We start from the raw sequence: 17,972 nt of genomic DNA, 5'->3' as shown, positions 1-17,972 counted from the left end.
TGCATTTGCTTAATTTTTTCTGAATAAGCATTTTATTTTAGCAGTTTTTATAGTTTTATTACTACTATATAACTTTATTGGTGTAGAAGGCAGAGTTATTTGAATTTGATTTTTTTTTCACATTTTCATTGAACAGAGAGATTTTTTTCCTCTTGAGAATAAAGAGGTGTAACTTTTCCCCTCAGATTCGCCTGAGAATGATGTTCCTATGGAGATCACCACAGCAGAACCTCAAGTTTCTGAAGCAGTATATGACTGTGTTATTTGTGGACAGAGTGGCCCTTCTTCTGAAGACCGACCTACAGGATTGGTTGTACTATTACAGGCATCCTCAGGTAAAATCAAAGTGATTTTTTCAGTGAAAACATTTTAGAGCCAAAATGATAAATAAACGTATGTTTTAAATGAAAAAAAGAATATATTTTTAATCTAGGTAGAGCAGTAGTTCTCATATAGCAAAGAGCCATTTATATTTGAATAGAGAATATTTCTTACTCTGATTTGTCTCACTTTCTTGGACATGAATGTTGTAAAGAGTTCCTCAACAGTGAGTTCTCTTTTTATGTTCAATAATTTTTTTCCCTTAATGTATAATGGTATATTGCCAATACTAAGTGGTCAATAACTTTCAATCCAAAAGTATTGTCAACTTAAATGTTTTTATTATGTAAAACGTATGGACAAAGATTTTATACTTTTTCTTTAGTTGCTAAAAAGTCATTCTTTAAATAGCCTGCTAGTTGGTATGTTTGTCAGTCTTAAATTAAGAGCTTTTTTTTAATTTGAAGGATTTGTGAATGCTTCATATTCTCTCCCATACTGAGGTATTTTAAGGTAATGATAATTCTTACACACTCAGTGAATTCAGTCTTTTTTCACTAGGAATCTCAGTCAAGCAAAGTGAAAATAAAACTTTTACATATTTTTTCCAGAGCATTTTTATCTGGGACATTTACTGTCTGAATTAATGTGGTAGAGAAGAAGGAATTAGGTATGGGATGATTTTAGATTCATCTGTACATATTTTACTGGCTGTGGCCTTTTTGAAATATAGAGATAATGTCAACTTGTGTTGGTTAAGTAATAGAATATAAACAAAAGGATCTAATGTTAGTTTCTACTCTAGTTAATTACTCTAATTAAAGATGAAACTGTGGGAAGTACCAGTAGAATAGGACTTTGCAACAAAACTATCAAGACCAAAAAAAGGTATTAAAAAGGAAATGTGAGAAAGTATTAACTACTTTTTCAGCTTCTTTTCTATTAAAGTGAACAAATTAATTTCTTACTGCCCTCAATTTTCTATAACTTCTACACCATATATTTTATAATTGTTTCATTCATTCCATAAATAATTATTGTCTGGCATGTAGTTGTCAGGCTCTATTCTAATAAAAAAACAAAGCAGAAATCTCTGCTCTAATGAACCTTGTGTTCTTATGGTTTTAAAGATTTATTTGTTCATTTTATACTTTTAAAGTTGTTTTGACTATAACTTCACTTTATCCCTAATAATTTTGTATACCAGCTAAATGAATTAGTATTAGGTAATTCCACTATACCATACTTGTCTTATCTTGTAAAGATAGCAGAAACTAGTATTAAAAAGTATTAAATCTCTTTATTTATTTTTTAAAGTATTTATTTATGCCTACAGAACTGGGGTGCAGGCCAGAGGTGCAAGGGTGAGAATATTCACCAGAGACAGAGTAGGGAGCAGAACAGGCAGATGGACTGAAACATACTGCTGAAGGGGGCAGCAGGTGTGACAGGAGAGGTCTGTACCTTGTGGGTTAGCTATCTGACAGGGGATTGAGCTTGTGCTGCTGTGGCTGCTGACAGCTTCATTGTGCTAAGACTTAACTCCTTGCACCACTAGAGGCCCTGAGTTTCTCTTTATTTACTAGTACTCAGCTGTTGAGGTGGAGATTCTTTAGCATTTCTCAAAAATAATCATTACTTTTGTATCAGTATGAACTCTGTTGCAGTTAATTTCTGCTGATGCTAATAAAGCTTCTATTTTTGTTCAGTGGGAGTCTCTTTAAGTTATCTTCTGAATTCTCTTGCTCATTACCTTTCTTGTCATGAGAAGCTATGCCATATTGTATTACACATTTTGTTCCCTAAATCTGGCTGTTTCTCCTAAGAGTCTAGTATCTTTTAATGGGAAATGGTTTTTAGAGACTGTAACCTTGGTGTTACATGTGCTAATTATGCTAAAACTTTTTTCATATATACCGTTTAAACATTTTTGAAATCATGCATCAAAGTTCCATAGTCTAGCATTTGATTAGCATTTGATTTGTGCTTAATTGTAGATACTGGATTAGGAACTGCTTGTACTAATGGCCATTGTAGCACTTATGTAAGGTTCTAAAGGTATTACAACTTAGATTAAAAAAAGAAATACTTAGAAATAAATGGAAATGAATACACAAAGTACCAGAAATTATGGTATATAGTAGAATCAATTACAAAAGGAATTTTATAGCTGTAGATGCTTACAATAAAAAGAAGATCTGAATTCAGTAGCCTAACTTTACATTTTAAGGAACTACCTTTCCTTAAAAAAAAAAGAAAAAGAAAGCAAATTACATCTAAAGCTAGCAGAAAAAAAAGAATCCTAAAAATTAAAACACATAAATGAAAAAATAGGAAAATTGTAGAGAGAATTACCAAAACCAAAAGTTGGTTCCTTGAAAATATGCACACAATTGACAGTTCTCAAAGTTAGATTGAGCACAAGTAACTAAAATCAGAAATGAAAGTGGAAATGTTACTGCAAATATTACAGATATAAAAGAGCATAAGAAAATACAATAAAACTTCCGTGATGATCAGTTTTTTGGGGGGTTGTGAAACTATATTTCTTCTCAAATTTTACTGATTTTCTGATTATTTACATACTCAGTAATTTTGGAGTACAGCTTCATACCTCATGTACATAAACTTCATTTACCCTGTATTAATACTCCAGTGCCAGTGTCCTGTCAGCTTCCCTCCTCTCTTCTTCTCTCCCCTCATCCGCTTTGGTTCAAAGTATATTTTTCAGAGTCTAACAATTATTTTTGTTATGTTTTTCCAGTTCTCTTTGGTTATTTATATTCTACAAATGAATGAAGCCATCCAGTAACTTCCTTTTACTTTTATTTTTCTTAGCCTAATCACATCAAGACCTGTCCAATTTGTCACAAAAGGCACTATTTCATCTTTTTTTAATAGCTGAGTAGTTTTCCATTGAATGTATATTCCATAATTTCTTTATCCAGTTCTCTGTTGATGGGCATGTAATTTTATATTACAGATGAAATGAGTAAGTTATTAGAAACACAATGTGTAAAGATGAAATAGACTTTCTAGAAGAGATGGAGTCAGTAATCAAAAACTTAACAAAATAGCTTCACTCATGTTTCTACCAAAACATTTAAAGTATTAACATCTATCCTTCTCAAACTTGTTAAAAAAAAGGAAAGGACGTAACATTTCCTAATCATTTTGTGAGACCAGCATTATTGCCAGGGTGCTAAAGGTAGACAAAGACTTCACAAGAAAGAAAGTTAGGCTGGTATCCCTTATGACTATAGATGCAAAAATGCTCCACAAACCCCCAAAAAACTATATTTAGCATCAAGGACTAAAGGGATGATACATCATGACTAATTATACTTTACTTGTTAGCATTTACCTGTATCTGTTTCTGTTGCTGTTGCTACTATAAATTGCTATAGTACTCTGGATCCCCAATGATCAGCCTGATAATACTCTGTTCTTCCCTAAGAACTTATAACACTGTATATATTCCCATTTCCTTTTTTGTTGCTCTGATAGTTACAGTTATAAAATGTTAGTGTTCCCTCCCTTTTTTCCATATACCTCTCTTCAGGTTTTCATTTTGAAAAGTTTTCTGTCACTTTTACTCACCATTAGTTAACACATTGATGTGGTTTTTTCCTTTTCTTCCCTCTGTTATTCAGTCTCTCTTCTCCCCCTCCAGAAGAAAATTACAGATATTTTGTCATTTTGCCCCAAATACTTCAGAATATAGGATATTTATATATCCTATATTTATATCTCTTCAGAACAAGGATATTTATTTTTTTAACATAACCATAATATCTTTATCATACCTAAGAAATTTAATGTTGTAATAAACATCTAATATTCTCTGTTCAAAGTCTCCATTTCATTGGGTCCCCAATGATAATAAGCCTGATGATACTCTAGAACAGTTTCTCCAATACCTTTAAATTTTTTGGAAAATCTAAATCAGTTCCTTAGAATGACTCATTTTCTAGATTTGAGTGTTTAGTATTAATTAGCCTTTGGCAAGGGGATTATGCAAATGGTTTTTTCCCCCATTGCATCGCAGCAGGAGGCCCCTTGTGACAATTTGTCATATTATTGGGGTTGCCAACCAAATTTGATCATGTGGTTAAGATGGTAGGTAATCTATAAGATGATAATTTGAGATTCTAACAACTTACCTTTTTATTCTTTCACTTGGTGTTACTTGCCTGAATCAGTGAATACGTTATCTATTATCTCTTTATTCTTTTCAATTCTTTAATTTTCACAAATTTCTCTGGTTAGACAGCACTTCTTTGTAATCTATGACCTGCCAACTAAGTGTTTGAATACCTTGCTTTTTTGTTACACACAATTCTGGACACATCTTGCACTTTCCCCAATCTTGGACTCAACTTTTTCTCCACAGATTTCTGTTTCTTGTTAGTGAGAAATAGTATATTTAGAAATGAAACTTATTGATCTCGAGAATTACAATTTTTAGGCTTGATTTGGTGGATAAATTTTGGAAACCATGCATGATTCATCAATCCATCATCTAGGGTTCATACTCTGTTATTTAAAAAAAATTAAATAACATCTTTGAAGATTTATATATTCTATGAAGAGAACTACAATATTATCTTTTTAAAAAAGATTTAAAAAAAATTCTAGTGGTAAAATGAGTGTAGTGTGTGGTAAATAATTCAGGTGTTTTTGGGCCAATCTGGTATATTTGCTGGTTATTTTTGAACTCTCCTATCTATTCCTAATGTAGTTTTAGGGCAGTGCCGTGACAACATTGAACCAAAAAAGTTGCCTATCACTGAAGAAGAGCAGATTTATCCTTGCGATACATGTGCAGCAGTTCATGATGTGAGACTTTCATCATTACAACGTTACTTTAAGGATGTAAGTACCCTGTTTACCAAATAATGCTTTTACCTGCAAATTGATGGTTCTCTCCAGAGTTTTATATGCTGTTTTTTGTACCAAATGACATTCTAATTTACAAGGTGGAAGTTTATTAGAAAAAAATTGAACATGTGGATAGTAAAGAAATGGGGATTTGTTAATAAGTAAAAATTTCAGTTATAAATATGATACTTTTAGTTTTTTTTTATTGCGAGGTATACAAATTCAGTTCGATTAATGATAAATACTGACTATGGCATGAGTATTTTCATTTTTGCTTTTATTTAAAGATATACAATCTCATAGTGTTTTTTTTTTTAAACATTATGAAAGGACAGGTTTTATTAGGAAAAGGCTAGCTTTATTTGTAGAATTTCTATACCAATTTTAGTGTTTTTTGAGTGGATTATCAAATAGTGTTTCCTTTCACTTGTTTTTTTGCTCTCCTGTATGATAATATTTTGTATGATAATAATTTAAAATACTTCAAATATAAAGTATTATTTTTGGTTAGCTATATAGAGTAATTATCTTGATAGATTTCCAGGTGTAATTTTTTTCTTGCCTATATGCACTGGTTTAAATGTAGGACATTAGGAGAATAGGTAGAAGACAGAATACTTAATTAAAATAAATGATAATTGACCTACTAATGATGAATCAGAATGGAATATGCTTCCATTCTTCAGTGGCTTGGATTTAGGAGAACATTTCTGTTGGGTTCTAGAGTGGATGATGGGCTTTAGGTAGGGATATATCATGTAGAAGAGAAAGAAAAACTGGGATTTGGCCCTGAGTCTGCCATTTCTTGGCAATGTGAACATGACCATATACAACCCTAAGGCTTAATTCCCTCACCTCTAAAATAAGGCTCTTTCATGCAGCATCTGGTCTTTCATGCCTGAACACACCAGGTTAGAAATATCTTTAGGTCATTTTATGCATAATAAAGTTCAGTGTAAATGCAAAGTGGTCTGTTTAATATTCAAACTAGCCCCCTTTAGGAGTGCTTAGGTTGGCCTTGTCAGGGTTTTGTAATGTGAATCATGTATTCGTATATTTTCAGAGACTTTAAAGTATGATTGTTTGGAAGAAGAAGCCATCAGTGTGTTCTTGCATATATTATTTACACATATGTATAAGTATATTCACACTTTTTATTCTTTATGGTTTTGATATTTTTTGCATTGTAGGTATATTACTTCCTCAATGAGACCAATAAATATTTTCATTTAGAAGAAAATGATGAATTATGCTAAATTCTGCTTTCGCAGAAATTATTTCTACTTTGATTTAATTTTATTTTCTTGCCATAATCCTAGTTTTATTTTATGATTTATTCATTTAGGGTAACTGAATAAAGATGAATTCTGAAGCCAAAGAGAAAAGAAAAACAGTATAGTTCAATTAAAATGTAGCCTATTAGTTTAATAATTTTGAGGGAAGGGAAGCTCTAGAAACTGAATTGAAATATGACTTAGATGGAATCTGTTGTTTCTTTCAGTGACTGAGATTTGATGTGTGTGTGTATGTGTGTGTGTATGTGTGTGTGTGTGGTGCAACCTTTGGATGATATGCTTTTGGAAGTCTAGCATCATTTGAGATTTTGCTCTTCACATCAAATGCATGCCTTTTGCAAAATTGATGTTTAGAATTTTAGACGTATAAAACAGTGTATTTCTAATTGAAACTGAAAGTGTTATATAAAAAATAAAACAATCTGAGCCTTAGAGTCACATAGAATTTGAGTTTGAACTCAGGCTCTACCACTTGTAACTGAGTGATTTGGTAAACTTTTCTTTTTTGTAAAGATGGATGACATCGCTAAAGTTTTAATGAAAATAAAGATTGTGAAGACTCATTGTGAAGTGCTTAGCAAAGCAATGGACATATTGTTGAAGCCTTCCTAAAATACTGGTCTCATATGTTAGTGCTTTCTGCTTTGTTTTACTCTAGCAGATTAAAATAAAAACATCTGAAAGTTATACAGACACACGATTTAATATTTTCAGTTTTAAGAGTTTTAAAAGCTTTTATTAAAAAGAATGATTAATAACATTCTTTTGACAAGGAAGGCAGTTTGTCTACTGGCTACCAAGCATTCTAAAATGATTTAACACCAAAATCTGCTTCTACTACAAGCAACTCCAAAATGTGAAACAGAAATGAACAGGCCTCCCATTCGTTTTCTGATTTGCAGCAATAGAAACTATTGTGCTCCCTATGAGAATTTGATTTGTGCTGCTGCACAGCTTTAAGTTGATAGGGAAGGAATCTTGCACAGTCTAGTATTTTCAACTTTTCATACTCATAAACTGTGTTTACTATTGTTTAAAGATAGTCTGATCATCTTAAAATGTATAAATTTTCTTTCCAACATGAAAATAAAATGTACAGGTTAACTCAGCTTTAATGACTCATGAATCTTTCATAATATGCTGTTATTCACAAAATTAACTTGTGCCAATTAACACTAGCGTGGTCTTCTGTTTATTACACGCTTTAGGGAATGATTCAAGCGTCGACCCAAATGTTATTTCATAGAGGCCAAAGGAAAATTATTTCAGAACGAAAAGTGTAATAAGCCCATTTACAGTTTGAAGTGAATAAATTAGCAGAGAAATTTAAGCTGTAAGACGGTGATTAAAGCAATTAATTTTAAAAAGAATTTCAGAAGGATATGTAGTTTGCTTATATAATTTTGATCCCTTCTTTATTTTAAATTTTGTTAAACCTTTAAGGTTTAAGGCTTAGTATTAAGGTACTTTGGGGGCTTCTTTCTTTTTTAAAGATTTATTTATTCATACAGAACTGGGGTACAGACCAGAGGTGCAGGGGCTGTGAGAGGCTTCAACAGAGACAGAGTGGGGAGCAGAAAGACAGATCGACAATGTACACTGCTTAGGGGAGCAGCGGGTGCATCAGGAGAGGTCTGCGGGAACATGTGGGTCAACTGCGGGGCCAGGGATGGAACTCGCACTGAAGCATCCGCAGCCAGCTTGCAGTGAGTGCTGTGTCCTGACTTGTGCCACCAGGGAGGGCCCGGGGGCTTATTTCTAATGACCAAATTTGTATTTCAGAAATGTGTGAAGGACAAATTAAGGAGAGAGGATTTTGGAGTCAAGGAGACCAGTTAAGAAATGTAATCAGAACCTCCCCCCTAACAAAATGACAGTTGATTTAAATGTTACCGCAAGAATAAAGAGAAGCCAAAACTATGAGTTATTTAGAAGATAGAATACTGTGAGAGGAAAGGAAATGATGTAGAGTAGCTCTTAGATTTTTCATTTGGTGACAAATAAGTTAAATTTTTTTAAAAAAGATTTTATTTATTTACTCATACAGAGCTGGGGTACAAGCCAGAGATGTGGTGGGTGAGAGGATTCACCAGAGACAGAGTGGGGAGCAGAGCAGGCAGATCGATGAAGTACACTGCTGAGGGGAACAGCGGGCGGGTCAGGAGAGGTCTGCCTGCCAAGTGATGTAGTCACCTCCAGGGCAGGTGGGGATTGAACTCATCCGGAAGTGACTTTAGCTTCTTTATGCTGTGCTTTAACCCCCTGCGCCACCAGGGAGGGCCCTAAGTTATGAAATTTTTAAAACAAGAGGAAAATAAGGAAAAGAAACAAGGAAATAAAGAAGGGCGGGGGGGGGAGGACACGTTTTGACACATTGATTTTATGTTACCTGAGAGATATAAAATTGATTATTTCCAGTTGGTAGCTGAGTATTTGCATCTAGTACTTGGACGAGAAATCCAGAGTTGGAGGGTATCACTGAGTAAGTCACTCAGGGAGTCTGGTTTTAATGAGAAGAGAAAATAACTTTAAGAATAGAACCTGAGACATGTGAACATTGCAGGGACAGATGAAGACAGACAAGTCTTAAAAGTGGATCTAACTGAAATGGTTAAAATGACTGGGGGGAAAAGCAATGGAGTAGCATTATGGAAGCCACTTTTAGAGTGAAGGTATAATATCAGCTAACACAGAGAGTTTAAGTACCAATCAATCAGAACAGACAAAATAATCAACAGTAGTATAATTTACCCTGAACTATAGTATAATATTGAGAGTATGTATTGTATGGACTGGAGAATGGTTAAATTCATAATTATCCTCTTTTATTTGAAGTATAAATATTTGGGAGCTAAAACTTAAAGGTATTATAAGGCTAACAATACTGTTGTAAGGCTGTTTAGTTAACTTTATGTTACACAAATTAAGTTCTACACTAATATAGTGATATGAAATTTTGTAGGGGTGTATGTGTTTACTTCCTTTAAAGTTAATTATATTTTGCTTTTTTTTTTTTTTTTTTTAAAGAGTTCTTGTCTCTTGGCAGTATCAATTGGCTGGGAAGGTGGTGTTTATGTTCAAACTTGTGGCCACACGTTGCATATAGATTGTCATAAATCTTACATGGAATCATTACGGGTAAGTTGACAAATATTTTTAAGGTGTATGTACGTTTCTAGGTATTAATTTGAACAACAACACATTTACCCTAATTCATCTTGGGTGACTTGATTTCCATTTGAACTATCCAACCTAATAGTTCCTTGACCTCTTTGCTTTTGCAGTTGACTTCTATGGCTGTAATTTTAGGCTTTTCTACTGTATATCTAAAATATTAAGCTTTAATATCCTTTTTATATAATTAGTCTTAAGTTTTTCCTATTTTTACTTTAATGTTTTGCTTCTGTATCAGTATCTCTAGTTCTTTTACTATCTTGCATTTTCCCTAGTGCAACTGCTCTTTGCCATCCTCACTTTCTTGTAATACCCCATTCTTTTCTAAAATCTCCTTTAATCAGTTTCCTTTCATTTTGGATACAGACATTATTCTCAATTAGCCCTGATGGAAAAATCATGAAAGTAAGTGAACTAATAACCTCCATAAATTTATTATTTCCTATAGTGGTACTGTTGATTAGAATCTTGGACTGTAGATAATTCTTATTACTTAATTTCTCTGTGTGTGTTCATTTCCCTCTCCTAGTCTTTTCAGCATCTATTCTAAGCCTTTGCCTCTGCATCCCAAGAATCTGTCTCTTTCTATGTCACCAAGAAAACAGTGGCACTTTGTCACATACTATCTTAACTTCTTACTTTGTGTTTCTGTTCCCTGATAAATGGCTCTGTTTCCCAACCAACCATTTCTTTTTTTGCTCTCTGGAATAGTATGGCTTTTCTATTCAGGAGTAAGTTTTCTGCCTGTACCAGTATTCCTTTCTTCCTATCATCTTAGGAACATGATTTATCAGTAAATAACCTCTTTTTCTAATATATCTTTTATTTTTCTGCCTGTTCTATCCCTTTTCACAGTTCATAAAAATAGTCAAGTCATGAAGAATTCCTCCCCTTGACCTTGCATTCCCCTGTAGTTAAAACCTTTATCTCAGTTCACTTTCTTGTAAGAATTGCCTACCATTTGTAACTCAGCAGTAATGAATTTTTCCTTTTTCTTCCTCTTCCTTACCTCTTACATTCAATTCCCAAATTCTTTTGATTCTGTTTCATTTAATTAAAATCTGCTTCATTATTCTCAAGTCTACTTTTCTTGTCTACGTCTTCCTCTTTCATCTGGACTTTCATCACTTTCTTATCAAGTTTTTTACTGAAAATCTAATTTATCCACTACACAGACCTTTTTAAAATGTAAATCTGACAGTACATATTGTTGACTTATACTCCTTTACAGACTTCTGCCTCATGAATTATAATATACTCTTCTCTGAATGGCATTTAAGGCACTTCATGATCAGCATTTTTCACTAGCTTTATCTTCTATCAATTCAGCATTGAAAAATTAAGTATTAGTAGCTTAAGCAAAATTTTCACATCTCTGTATTTGATTGCTCACTCAACCAGGACGTTTCCCCCAACCTTCTAGTGTGCTTTTATTATGAATCTTTAAAACTTAGCTCACGAAGCCATCTTCTTTTGGAGACCTTCGCTGTTGTATTTACACACTGTTGTTATAATTTATTTGTTTCTATTTGCTATTGCAGTGTTAGTACCTTAAATGAAGATGCATCTTAACACTTTAGTTCATCATCTAGCATAGTATCTGACACTTGATAGGAGCTTAGTAAATGTTTGTAAAATTGAATTTGGCAAAACATGGTATTATATTTTTAAAGACTTGAAAAGTAAATGTTAAAAAGTACAAGTAAAAAAAGTAACTCTTTTTTTTTTTTTGTCAGAGTATTTAAGTCCAAGATCTAGTGAAATTAGCCCTAAATTAAGACTTGGGAAACTTAAGTTTATACTGGCATTATCATCAACTGCCTTTGTAATGAGGCACCTGAATTTATTGCTTTCTCTTTCTGTGCTTTTTTTCCCTCACTGTTTTTGTCTTGTTAATAATAGTCATATTATAGTATTCACAACATATATTGATGGATAAAAAACTTATTTTGAGATTAAGCATTAAGTTAATGGTATAATAACAGAGAGATTGCTGGGGGAAAAGTATCATGTTTAGGTTAGGTCTCACCTCCATAATGACCTGAAAGACCCAGATAGATACAGGCTAAAGAAGGGAGAAATGTAGCAGTGCTCTGGCTAGCTAACATATATCATATTCTCCTAGGACAAAGAATTATATATGCATTAATATGTCTTTGTTTCTAAAATCTCACTTTTCCCTCCTCTTCCTATCAGAAACATCTGAAGGAAAGAATGCTAAATCATTTCACCTCCTATCACAACTATGTTCTGAACACCAGCAAACCCACTGCATAAAGTCCAAGTGGCTATGTCCAGTGGGTAGATACCTTAGAAGACACATCACATTTTTTAGGCTTAATTTACTTGCAAAAGGTATTGATTACACATCAAAAAATACACGGCCACTGTGAGGCTCTACCCAGATTATGCAAACAAGGTCTTGGGGTAAAGGGAAGGTAATTCATTTATATTTGGTCTTTTTGAGTTATTCTTTATGCTAAATCCACATTTCCAGTTGACTGCATCATTATGAGTGTTTCATGCTGAGAGAAGAATAAGATAACTTAAAAAATTCATTGATGGGCCCACATTGGTATCACAGCTGGTTAAAAGCACAGTACGAAGAAGCTAAAGCCACATCAGTATGAGTTCCAAACCCCCCCCCTCCTAGATGATCCACATGGCACAGCAGACCTCTCCTGACAAACCTGCTGCTCCCCTCAGCAGTGTACTTTGTCAGTTGGCCTGTTCTACTCCCCATCCTCTTTCAGGAAGCCTCTCACCGCTCCTGTACGTCTGGCCTGTACCCCAGTTCTGTATGCATAAATCAATCTTAAAAAAAAGTTCATTAGTGGCCCTCCCTGGTGGCGCAGCGGGTTAAAGCATTGCACTGAGAAGCTAAAGCCACTTCCTCATGAGTTCGATTCCTGCCTGCCCCGGAGGTGACCACATGGTGTGGCAGACCTCTCCTGACCCACCTGGTGCTCCCCTCAGCAGTGTGCTTCGTCGATCTGCCTGTTCTGCTCCCCACTCTGTCTCTGGTGAATCCTCTCACCCTCCGCATCTCTGGCCTGTACCCCAGTTTTGTACAAATAAATAAATATTTAAAAAAAAAAGTTCATTGGTAATGGCAAGTGTTGCTTGATTGTCATGATACAAGAAGTGATTTGATAAACTTCAGTTAAATGAGAGATTTAAAATTTTACAATTTTAAGTTCTTATTAGAGATGTCATTTCTTCAGTGGCTTATTTATTATAAAATGTGGAGATGTAAACTTTGTTTTCTGTAAAGTTGTTTATTGTGTTTATCTTTTAGAATGACCAAGTTCTTCAAGGCTTCTCAGTGGACAAAGGAGAATTCACATGTCCTCTCTGTAGGCAGTTTGCTAACAGTGTTCTTCCTTGTTATCCTGGAAGCAACATGGAAAATAACCTTTGGCAACGTCCTAGTAACAAAAGCATACACGATCTCATAAAGGAAGTAAAGGAGCTGCAGGGACGACCAGGAGCTTTCCCAGTAAGCATCAGTGTAAGGCAAAAATATCCTGATTAACTTAGTTCTGCTTTCAGCTTTCGTTTTGTTCTGTTCTAAACTACTCTGGATTTTTATACATTCAGTAGAAATTTATTTTAGAGGTTTACTTCTATTTGTGTTTATTAAAATTAAAAAAAGTAAGGGTGATAGAACAAGTCATTATACTTTCTATACTTTCACCTCTCTAAATTGTAACAATTTTAATATATTTCAGATCATGAAATATTGTAAAATTTGGTATTTATGGTTAGACTCTTGTAGAATACTAAAATACTTAAAAACAAAGCCAAACATGTATCTTAAAATGTAAAGCAAAATTTAATCATTTAAAAATATACCTATTATTATTAGGAATATTATTTATAATAATAATTATGAGGATTTAGATGATTTATTAACACACATACACCTTGTGTGAAATTTTATTTTTACACAGTCATATACATGTGTATATGTGTTGTGAATACAGAAAATACTGTATAAATGATTGAATTGTTCCCATCTTAAGTTACTAGCTTAATGAGGGATTTATCATAAGTGACCTTATTTAGCGGGTTTATTTGCTTAAAATTCTTAAATATTTTCATTTTAATTATAGATTTATAATATGGTCCCTGAGGAAAGAGGGAACTATGCCTGGTTACAGTAGTAAATTTATGAAAACTGTCAATATTTTACTTAAAAAATTCGTAGTTTGAACCTACTTAGAGTTTATCTCCTGGCAGTTCTTCTTATTTGAAGACTAGTTTCACAATCTCATTTTTTCCTTTTGTAAATCCTGTATTTAAAATATGCTTAAAGTAAGAAATCAGTATTAGTCTTTGAAAAATGAATTTAAGTGAATGTCAGGTATTTCATACACATTGAAATGATTCTAAAATATGACCAGCACTCATTTGTGTAGAACATAGTTTGTGTGGTCTATTAATGGTTGAATTACAGTGTTACTAATCATAACATAGAATTAGGATAAAAGGTTTCTTAAAATTGGAAAAAAATATCTGTTTTATCTTTGTGCACTAAATATAACTAGTAGATATTCTGTTTGCTAATATTTTCATATAATAAGCATTGTAATACTAAATTATATTATTAGGGAAAATGAATATAAATATTATATGTTTATATTTTTATAGTCAGAAACCAACTTAAGTAAAGAAATGGAATCTGTAATGAAAGATATCAAAAATACCACTCAGAAGAAATATAGAGACTATAGCAAGACCCCCGGCTCACCAGACAATGATTTTCTCTTTATGTATTCTGTTGCTAGGTAGGTATTTATAGTATATACTTTTCATGTGTGATTATTGTGATAATTGATTTTATTTAATTTGTTTCATATGTATTTGAATAATGGATATATACTTTTAATGTTGTGAAAATTATGACTAGTTTTTGAACCTCCTAGAAGAGCTGTAAATGTTTAGTTTTCCTGCATTTTTTGAAAAATTTTTTGAATGATATGTTGGGATAAATGTTACTAAACATGCTGTATCTTGGAAAAAGTATGTTATTAACATTTTGGGATGGATATCTCCCTCAAAGCATGTGGGTGTTATATATAAATGGTATTAAGAAATTGCTGTTTAAGTTCTGTTAAGTGATAATACTGAGAACTAAAACATTGTTAAAAACTTTTAATTTTCAGAAAAATGAGAACAGGAAGAATAACTTGTTTTGTTTTAAGCTTGTGAAGGATCTGATGGTATCCTAGAAGACTACCGGTGGTTTAGAACATCAGATAAAGGAAAAGAAGCAAGAGGCATGATCTAAGATCAGGCATGATCTAAGTCTCTATTAGTAGCTAGCAGGTTGCTCAAGAAAATAGAGGTAAATACTTCTCATCTTCCAGGTAGGATTAGTCTAATTGACTGCATAGGTGTTCAGTATCCAAGGAACAGTTCCAGATAGGAATTTAAGAAAGCTTAATTTAATGAAAATAGAGAAACATAAAAGAAATGAATAGGATAGAAGCAGACACAACTGGAAACTTGAATACACATTTTGCAGAACTGAGGTAATGATCTCTGAATGTCTCTAGACTCATACCGTCTTTAGACTAAGTGATATTGTAGTAGGTACAGTTTAGAGATAAAGTGACCTGAAGTCCTACAGCAAGTTAGTGATAGAGTAATACTAGAACTTAGATCTTCTGAGTGGAGGTCTAGTGTTCTTTCAATTACTGTTCCCTTTTTTCCTCTCCTATTCAGATTTTATAGATATATGCATGAATTTATGATGGTCATTGTTTCTGACACATTCCAGCAGTAGAAGGCAACAACAGAATAATTAACTATATGTAGTTTTTAGAATACAAGAGAAATGGAACCAGACTTTAAAAAATTACAGCAGGCAAATTAGAGCTCAAAATAGGGAAACCTCAATTGTTGATCTGAGAATGCAAATGCTGGACTTGGATTGATATACTAGAATCTAATGGCTTGGGAAATAACTTTGTAGCCTGCATGTTCCTAGACTGTTGTTATTATTTATCCAAATGCTTTGGGGGAAGATATAACAATTAACATTTGTCTCTGAACAGTTACCAGTTATTACATTCTTAAAGGAAATAACTCATGTGAAAACTAATTAAACTTAAATCAGCAAGATTTCAAGATTTTATAAAACTTCTGTACAATATTGTGGTGATAATATCACAGAATATTGGGTTGAATGTAGACCAACTGAATATGTATTATATATAAAGTTATCATTTACATATGTATATATACATGTATGTATGTGTATGTGTGTGTCACACACACATTTATGTTGCTTATGTATTTGTCTTATATTTGATTAAGACTGACCTTATAAGAAAGTCCTGGTCGAATAAGAATGATTTGTTTGTAGAACTTTGCTGTAGTATGATAAATCAAGAAATTCAATTTGTATTTAGTGGTAGCTTTGGACTCCTGTTTATTGGTTTTAGTGTGGAAATAACTTACTGGCTAAAGCTTACTTTGCTAATGGCAGATTTTTATTGAATCAGCATATTTCATCTTTTCATAGAAAAGCAGAGACATATCAAATATTATTTACTAAGGGTGTATTTAGCAAAACAGAGAAAATATGATCTCCCCTCCTCCCAACCTTCTCTGACTTCTAATGATAAATTCTAAAACAGTTAAATAATGATTCTGCAAGTAAATGTATATATATATATTTTTTTTTTTCAAATATTTATTTATTCATACAGAACTGGGGTACAGGCCAGAAGTTCAGGGGCAGTGAGAGGCTTCATCAGAGACAGAGTGGGGAGCAGAACAGGCAGATCGACAAAGTACACTGCTGAGGGGAGCAGTGGGCGGGTCAGGAGAGGTCTGCCATGCCATGTGGTCACCTCCGGGGCAGGCGGGAATCGAACTCATGTGGAAGTGGTTTTAGCTTCTTAGTGCAGTGCGCCACCAGGGAGGGCCATGTATATATTTTTGATTAAAATTTCCCAGGCCTCTTTTGGTTCACTGCAAAGTCCTCTTGGAGTTTATCTCTTCTCGAGGTTTTACTTAGTTCCCCAAAAGAAAACAAACAAAACAATATATTGATCCCAAAATTAACAAAACATGAATTGAAGAAAAAGTTCATTGCATTCTACTTGAATAGGATATAACTTTCTTGTGGTAGCTAGCCAGGTCTTTATAATTACTTTATGCCTTATTTCATAAATAGTTAAGATTAGAGATTTTGGTTATTTTTATTCCTAAAATGTAGGCAGTAACATTTAACAGTATCTAAAATGCTTAAACAAATTTATTCAAAAAGTAAACTTTCTTTGAATTATTTAACTTTTGAGTAAATGTTGTGGTTATTAAATATATAGTTCATTAGAATATGCAAATTTATTTGTATCTGACCAGTAGTTAGAAATGGAATACAGTCCTAGTTTCCCAGAGCTGAATTTCTCCCAGGTGAGTAATTTTGTTTGCTCTTTGGGGAAACTAAATGTTTAGAGACTTAGAAAAAAAGTATTTCTAGTGGGTAACTAGTTTTTAAATCTGTTTCCTTTTAATAATTATTTTAGAACTCTTGTGGAACAGTATGTCTATCTACCCTTTATTTTATTTGCATGGTAAAGTCTTAGAGGATTTTCTGAGGGCAGTAGAGATGAAATCGTTCAGTGTTTTGTTGCATTAAAATTAATCTGAATCACTGTATTCATAATTTAATGTATTCTCAAAAAGGATTCTGTTAAAAATATCACTCATTCAGATGAATTTTGAAAAACTAATTTTGGGGAAGAGAACTTACTTTAGAATCAATTCATTATTTCATTATGGAAACAATGAATGACACTGTTTAATAGTGATTTTTTCCAAGAATTATGCAAAAATCAATTTGTATATAACCTAGAGATAATGGTAAGTAACACTTGGCCTGTGTATAGTGAGAAACACTGAAATGATAAGATGAAACATGAGTAACTGGGATGTAGTTTGAAAACATCTTTATATCACAATTGGTTAAACTATTCAGTAGAGTAAATGGATCTTGCTCTATATATTAGTATAACTTAGACATGAATTATATTTGAAATAAAAGGAATGTGTATGAAAATACCAAATTTTGAACCCTTTTTAAAACAAAAATAATTTCTTTCATAAAACAGAAAACCCACTGGCTCCCCCGTCCCTCTTTCTTTTTTTGGTTCACTGCTTGGTTTAATGGAATAGCAGGAGGGCTCAGCAAAAGGAGGAGAATTAACTTCAGGGACTAAATTAAATCTTATCATTGGTTACATATCAAAACAAGAAAGTTGTAAGTTCCTAAGAAATTTTTGAGCA

General features: G+C 32.9%; 1 protein-coding gene across 2 annotated transcripts in view; it reads left to right on the top strand.

Annotated features, from left to right (window-relative positions):
• The window catches only part of UBR3 (ubiquitin protein ligase E3 component n-recognin 3 (putative)), a 147,640-nt gene that overhangs the window by 95,471 nt on the left and 34,197 nt on the right, over window positions 1-17,972 (top strand). The window contains exons 25-29 of one of the 2 annotated variants that reach the window (XM_012727393.1): window positions 186-335; window positions 5,063-5,196; window positions 9,525-9,635; window positions 12,970-13,170; window positions 14,325-14,461. In XM_012727393.1, the coding sequence (XP_012582847.1) occupies window positions 186-335; window positions 5,063-5,196; window positions 9,525-9,635; window positions 12,970-13,170; window positions 14,325-14,461 (733 nt within the window). Of the gene's footprint in view, window positions 1-185; window positions 336-5,062; window positions 5,197-9,524; window positions 9,636-12,969; window positions 13,183-14,324; window positions 14,462-17,972 lie in introns of both variants that reach the window. The other variant, XM_012727390.1, reaches the window with a different exon arrangement.

This window comes from Condylura cristata, unplaced genomic scaffold, assembly GCF_000260355.1.
Source record: "Condylura cristata isolate star-nosed mole 26May11 unplaced genomic scaffold, ConCri1.0 scaffold00002, whole genome shotgun sequence".
Classification (NCBI taxonomy): Eukaryota; Metazoa; Chordata; class Mammalia; order Eulipotyphla; family Talpidae; genus Condylura; species Condylura cristata.
This window is presented reverse-complemented; position numbering and strand designations above follow the sequence as displayed.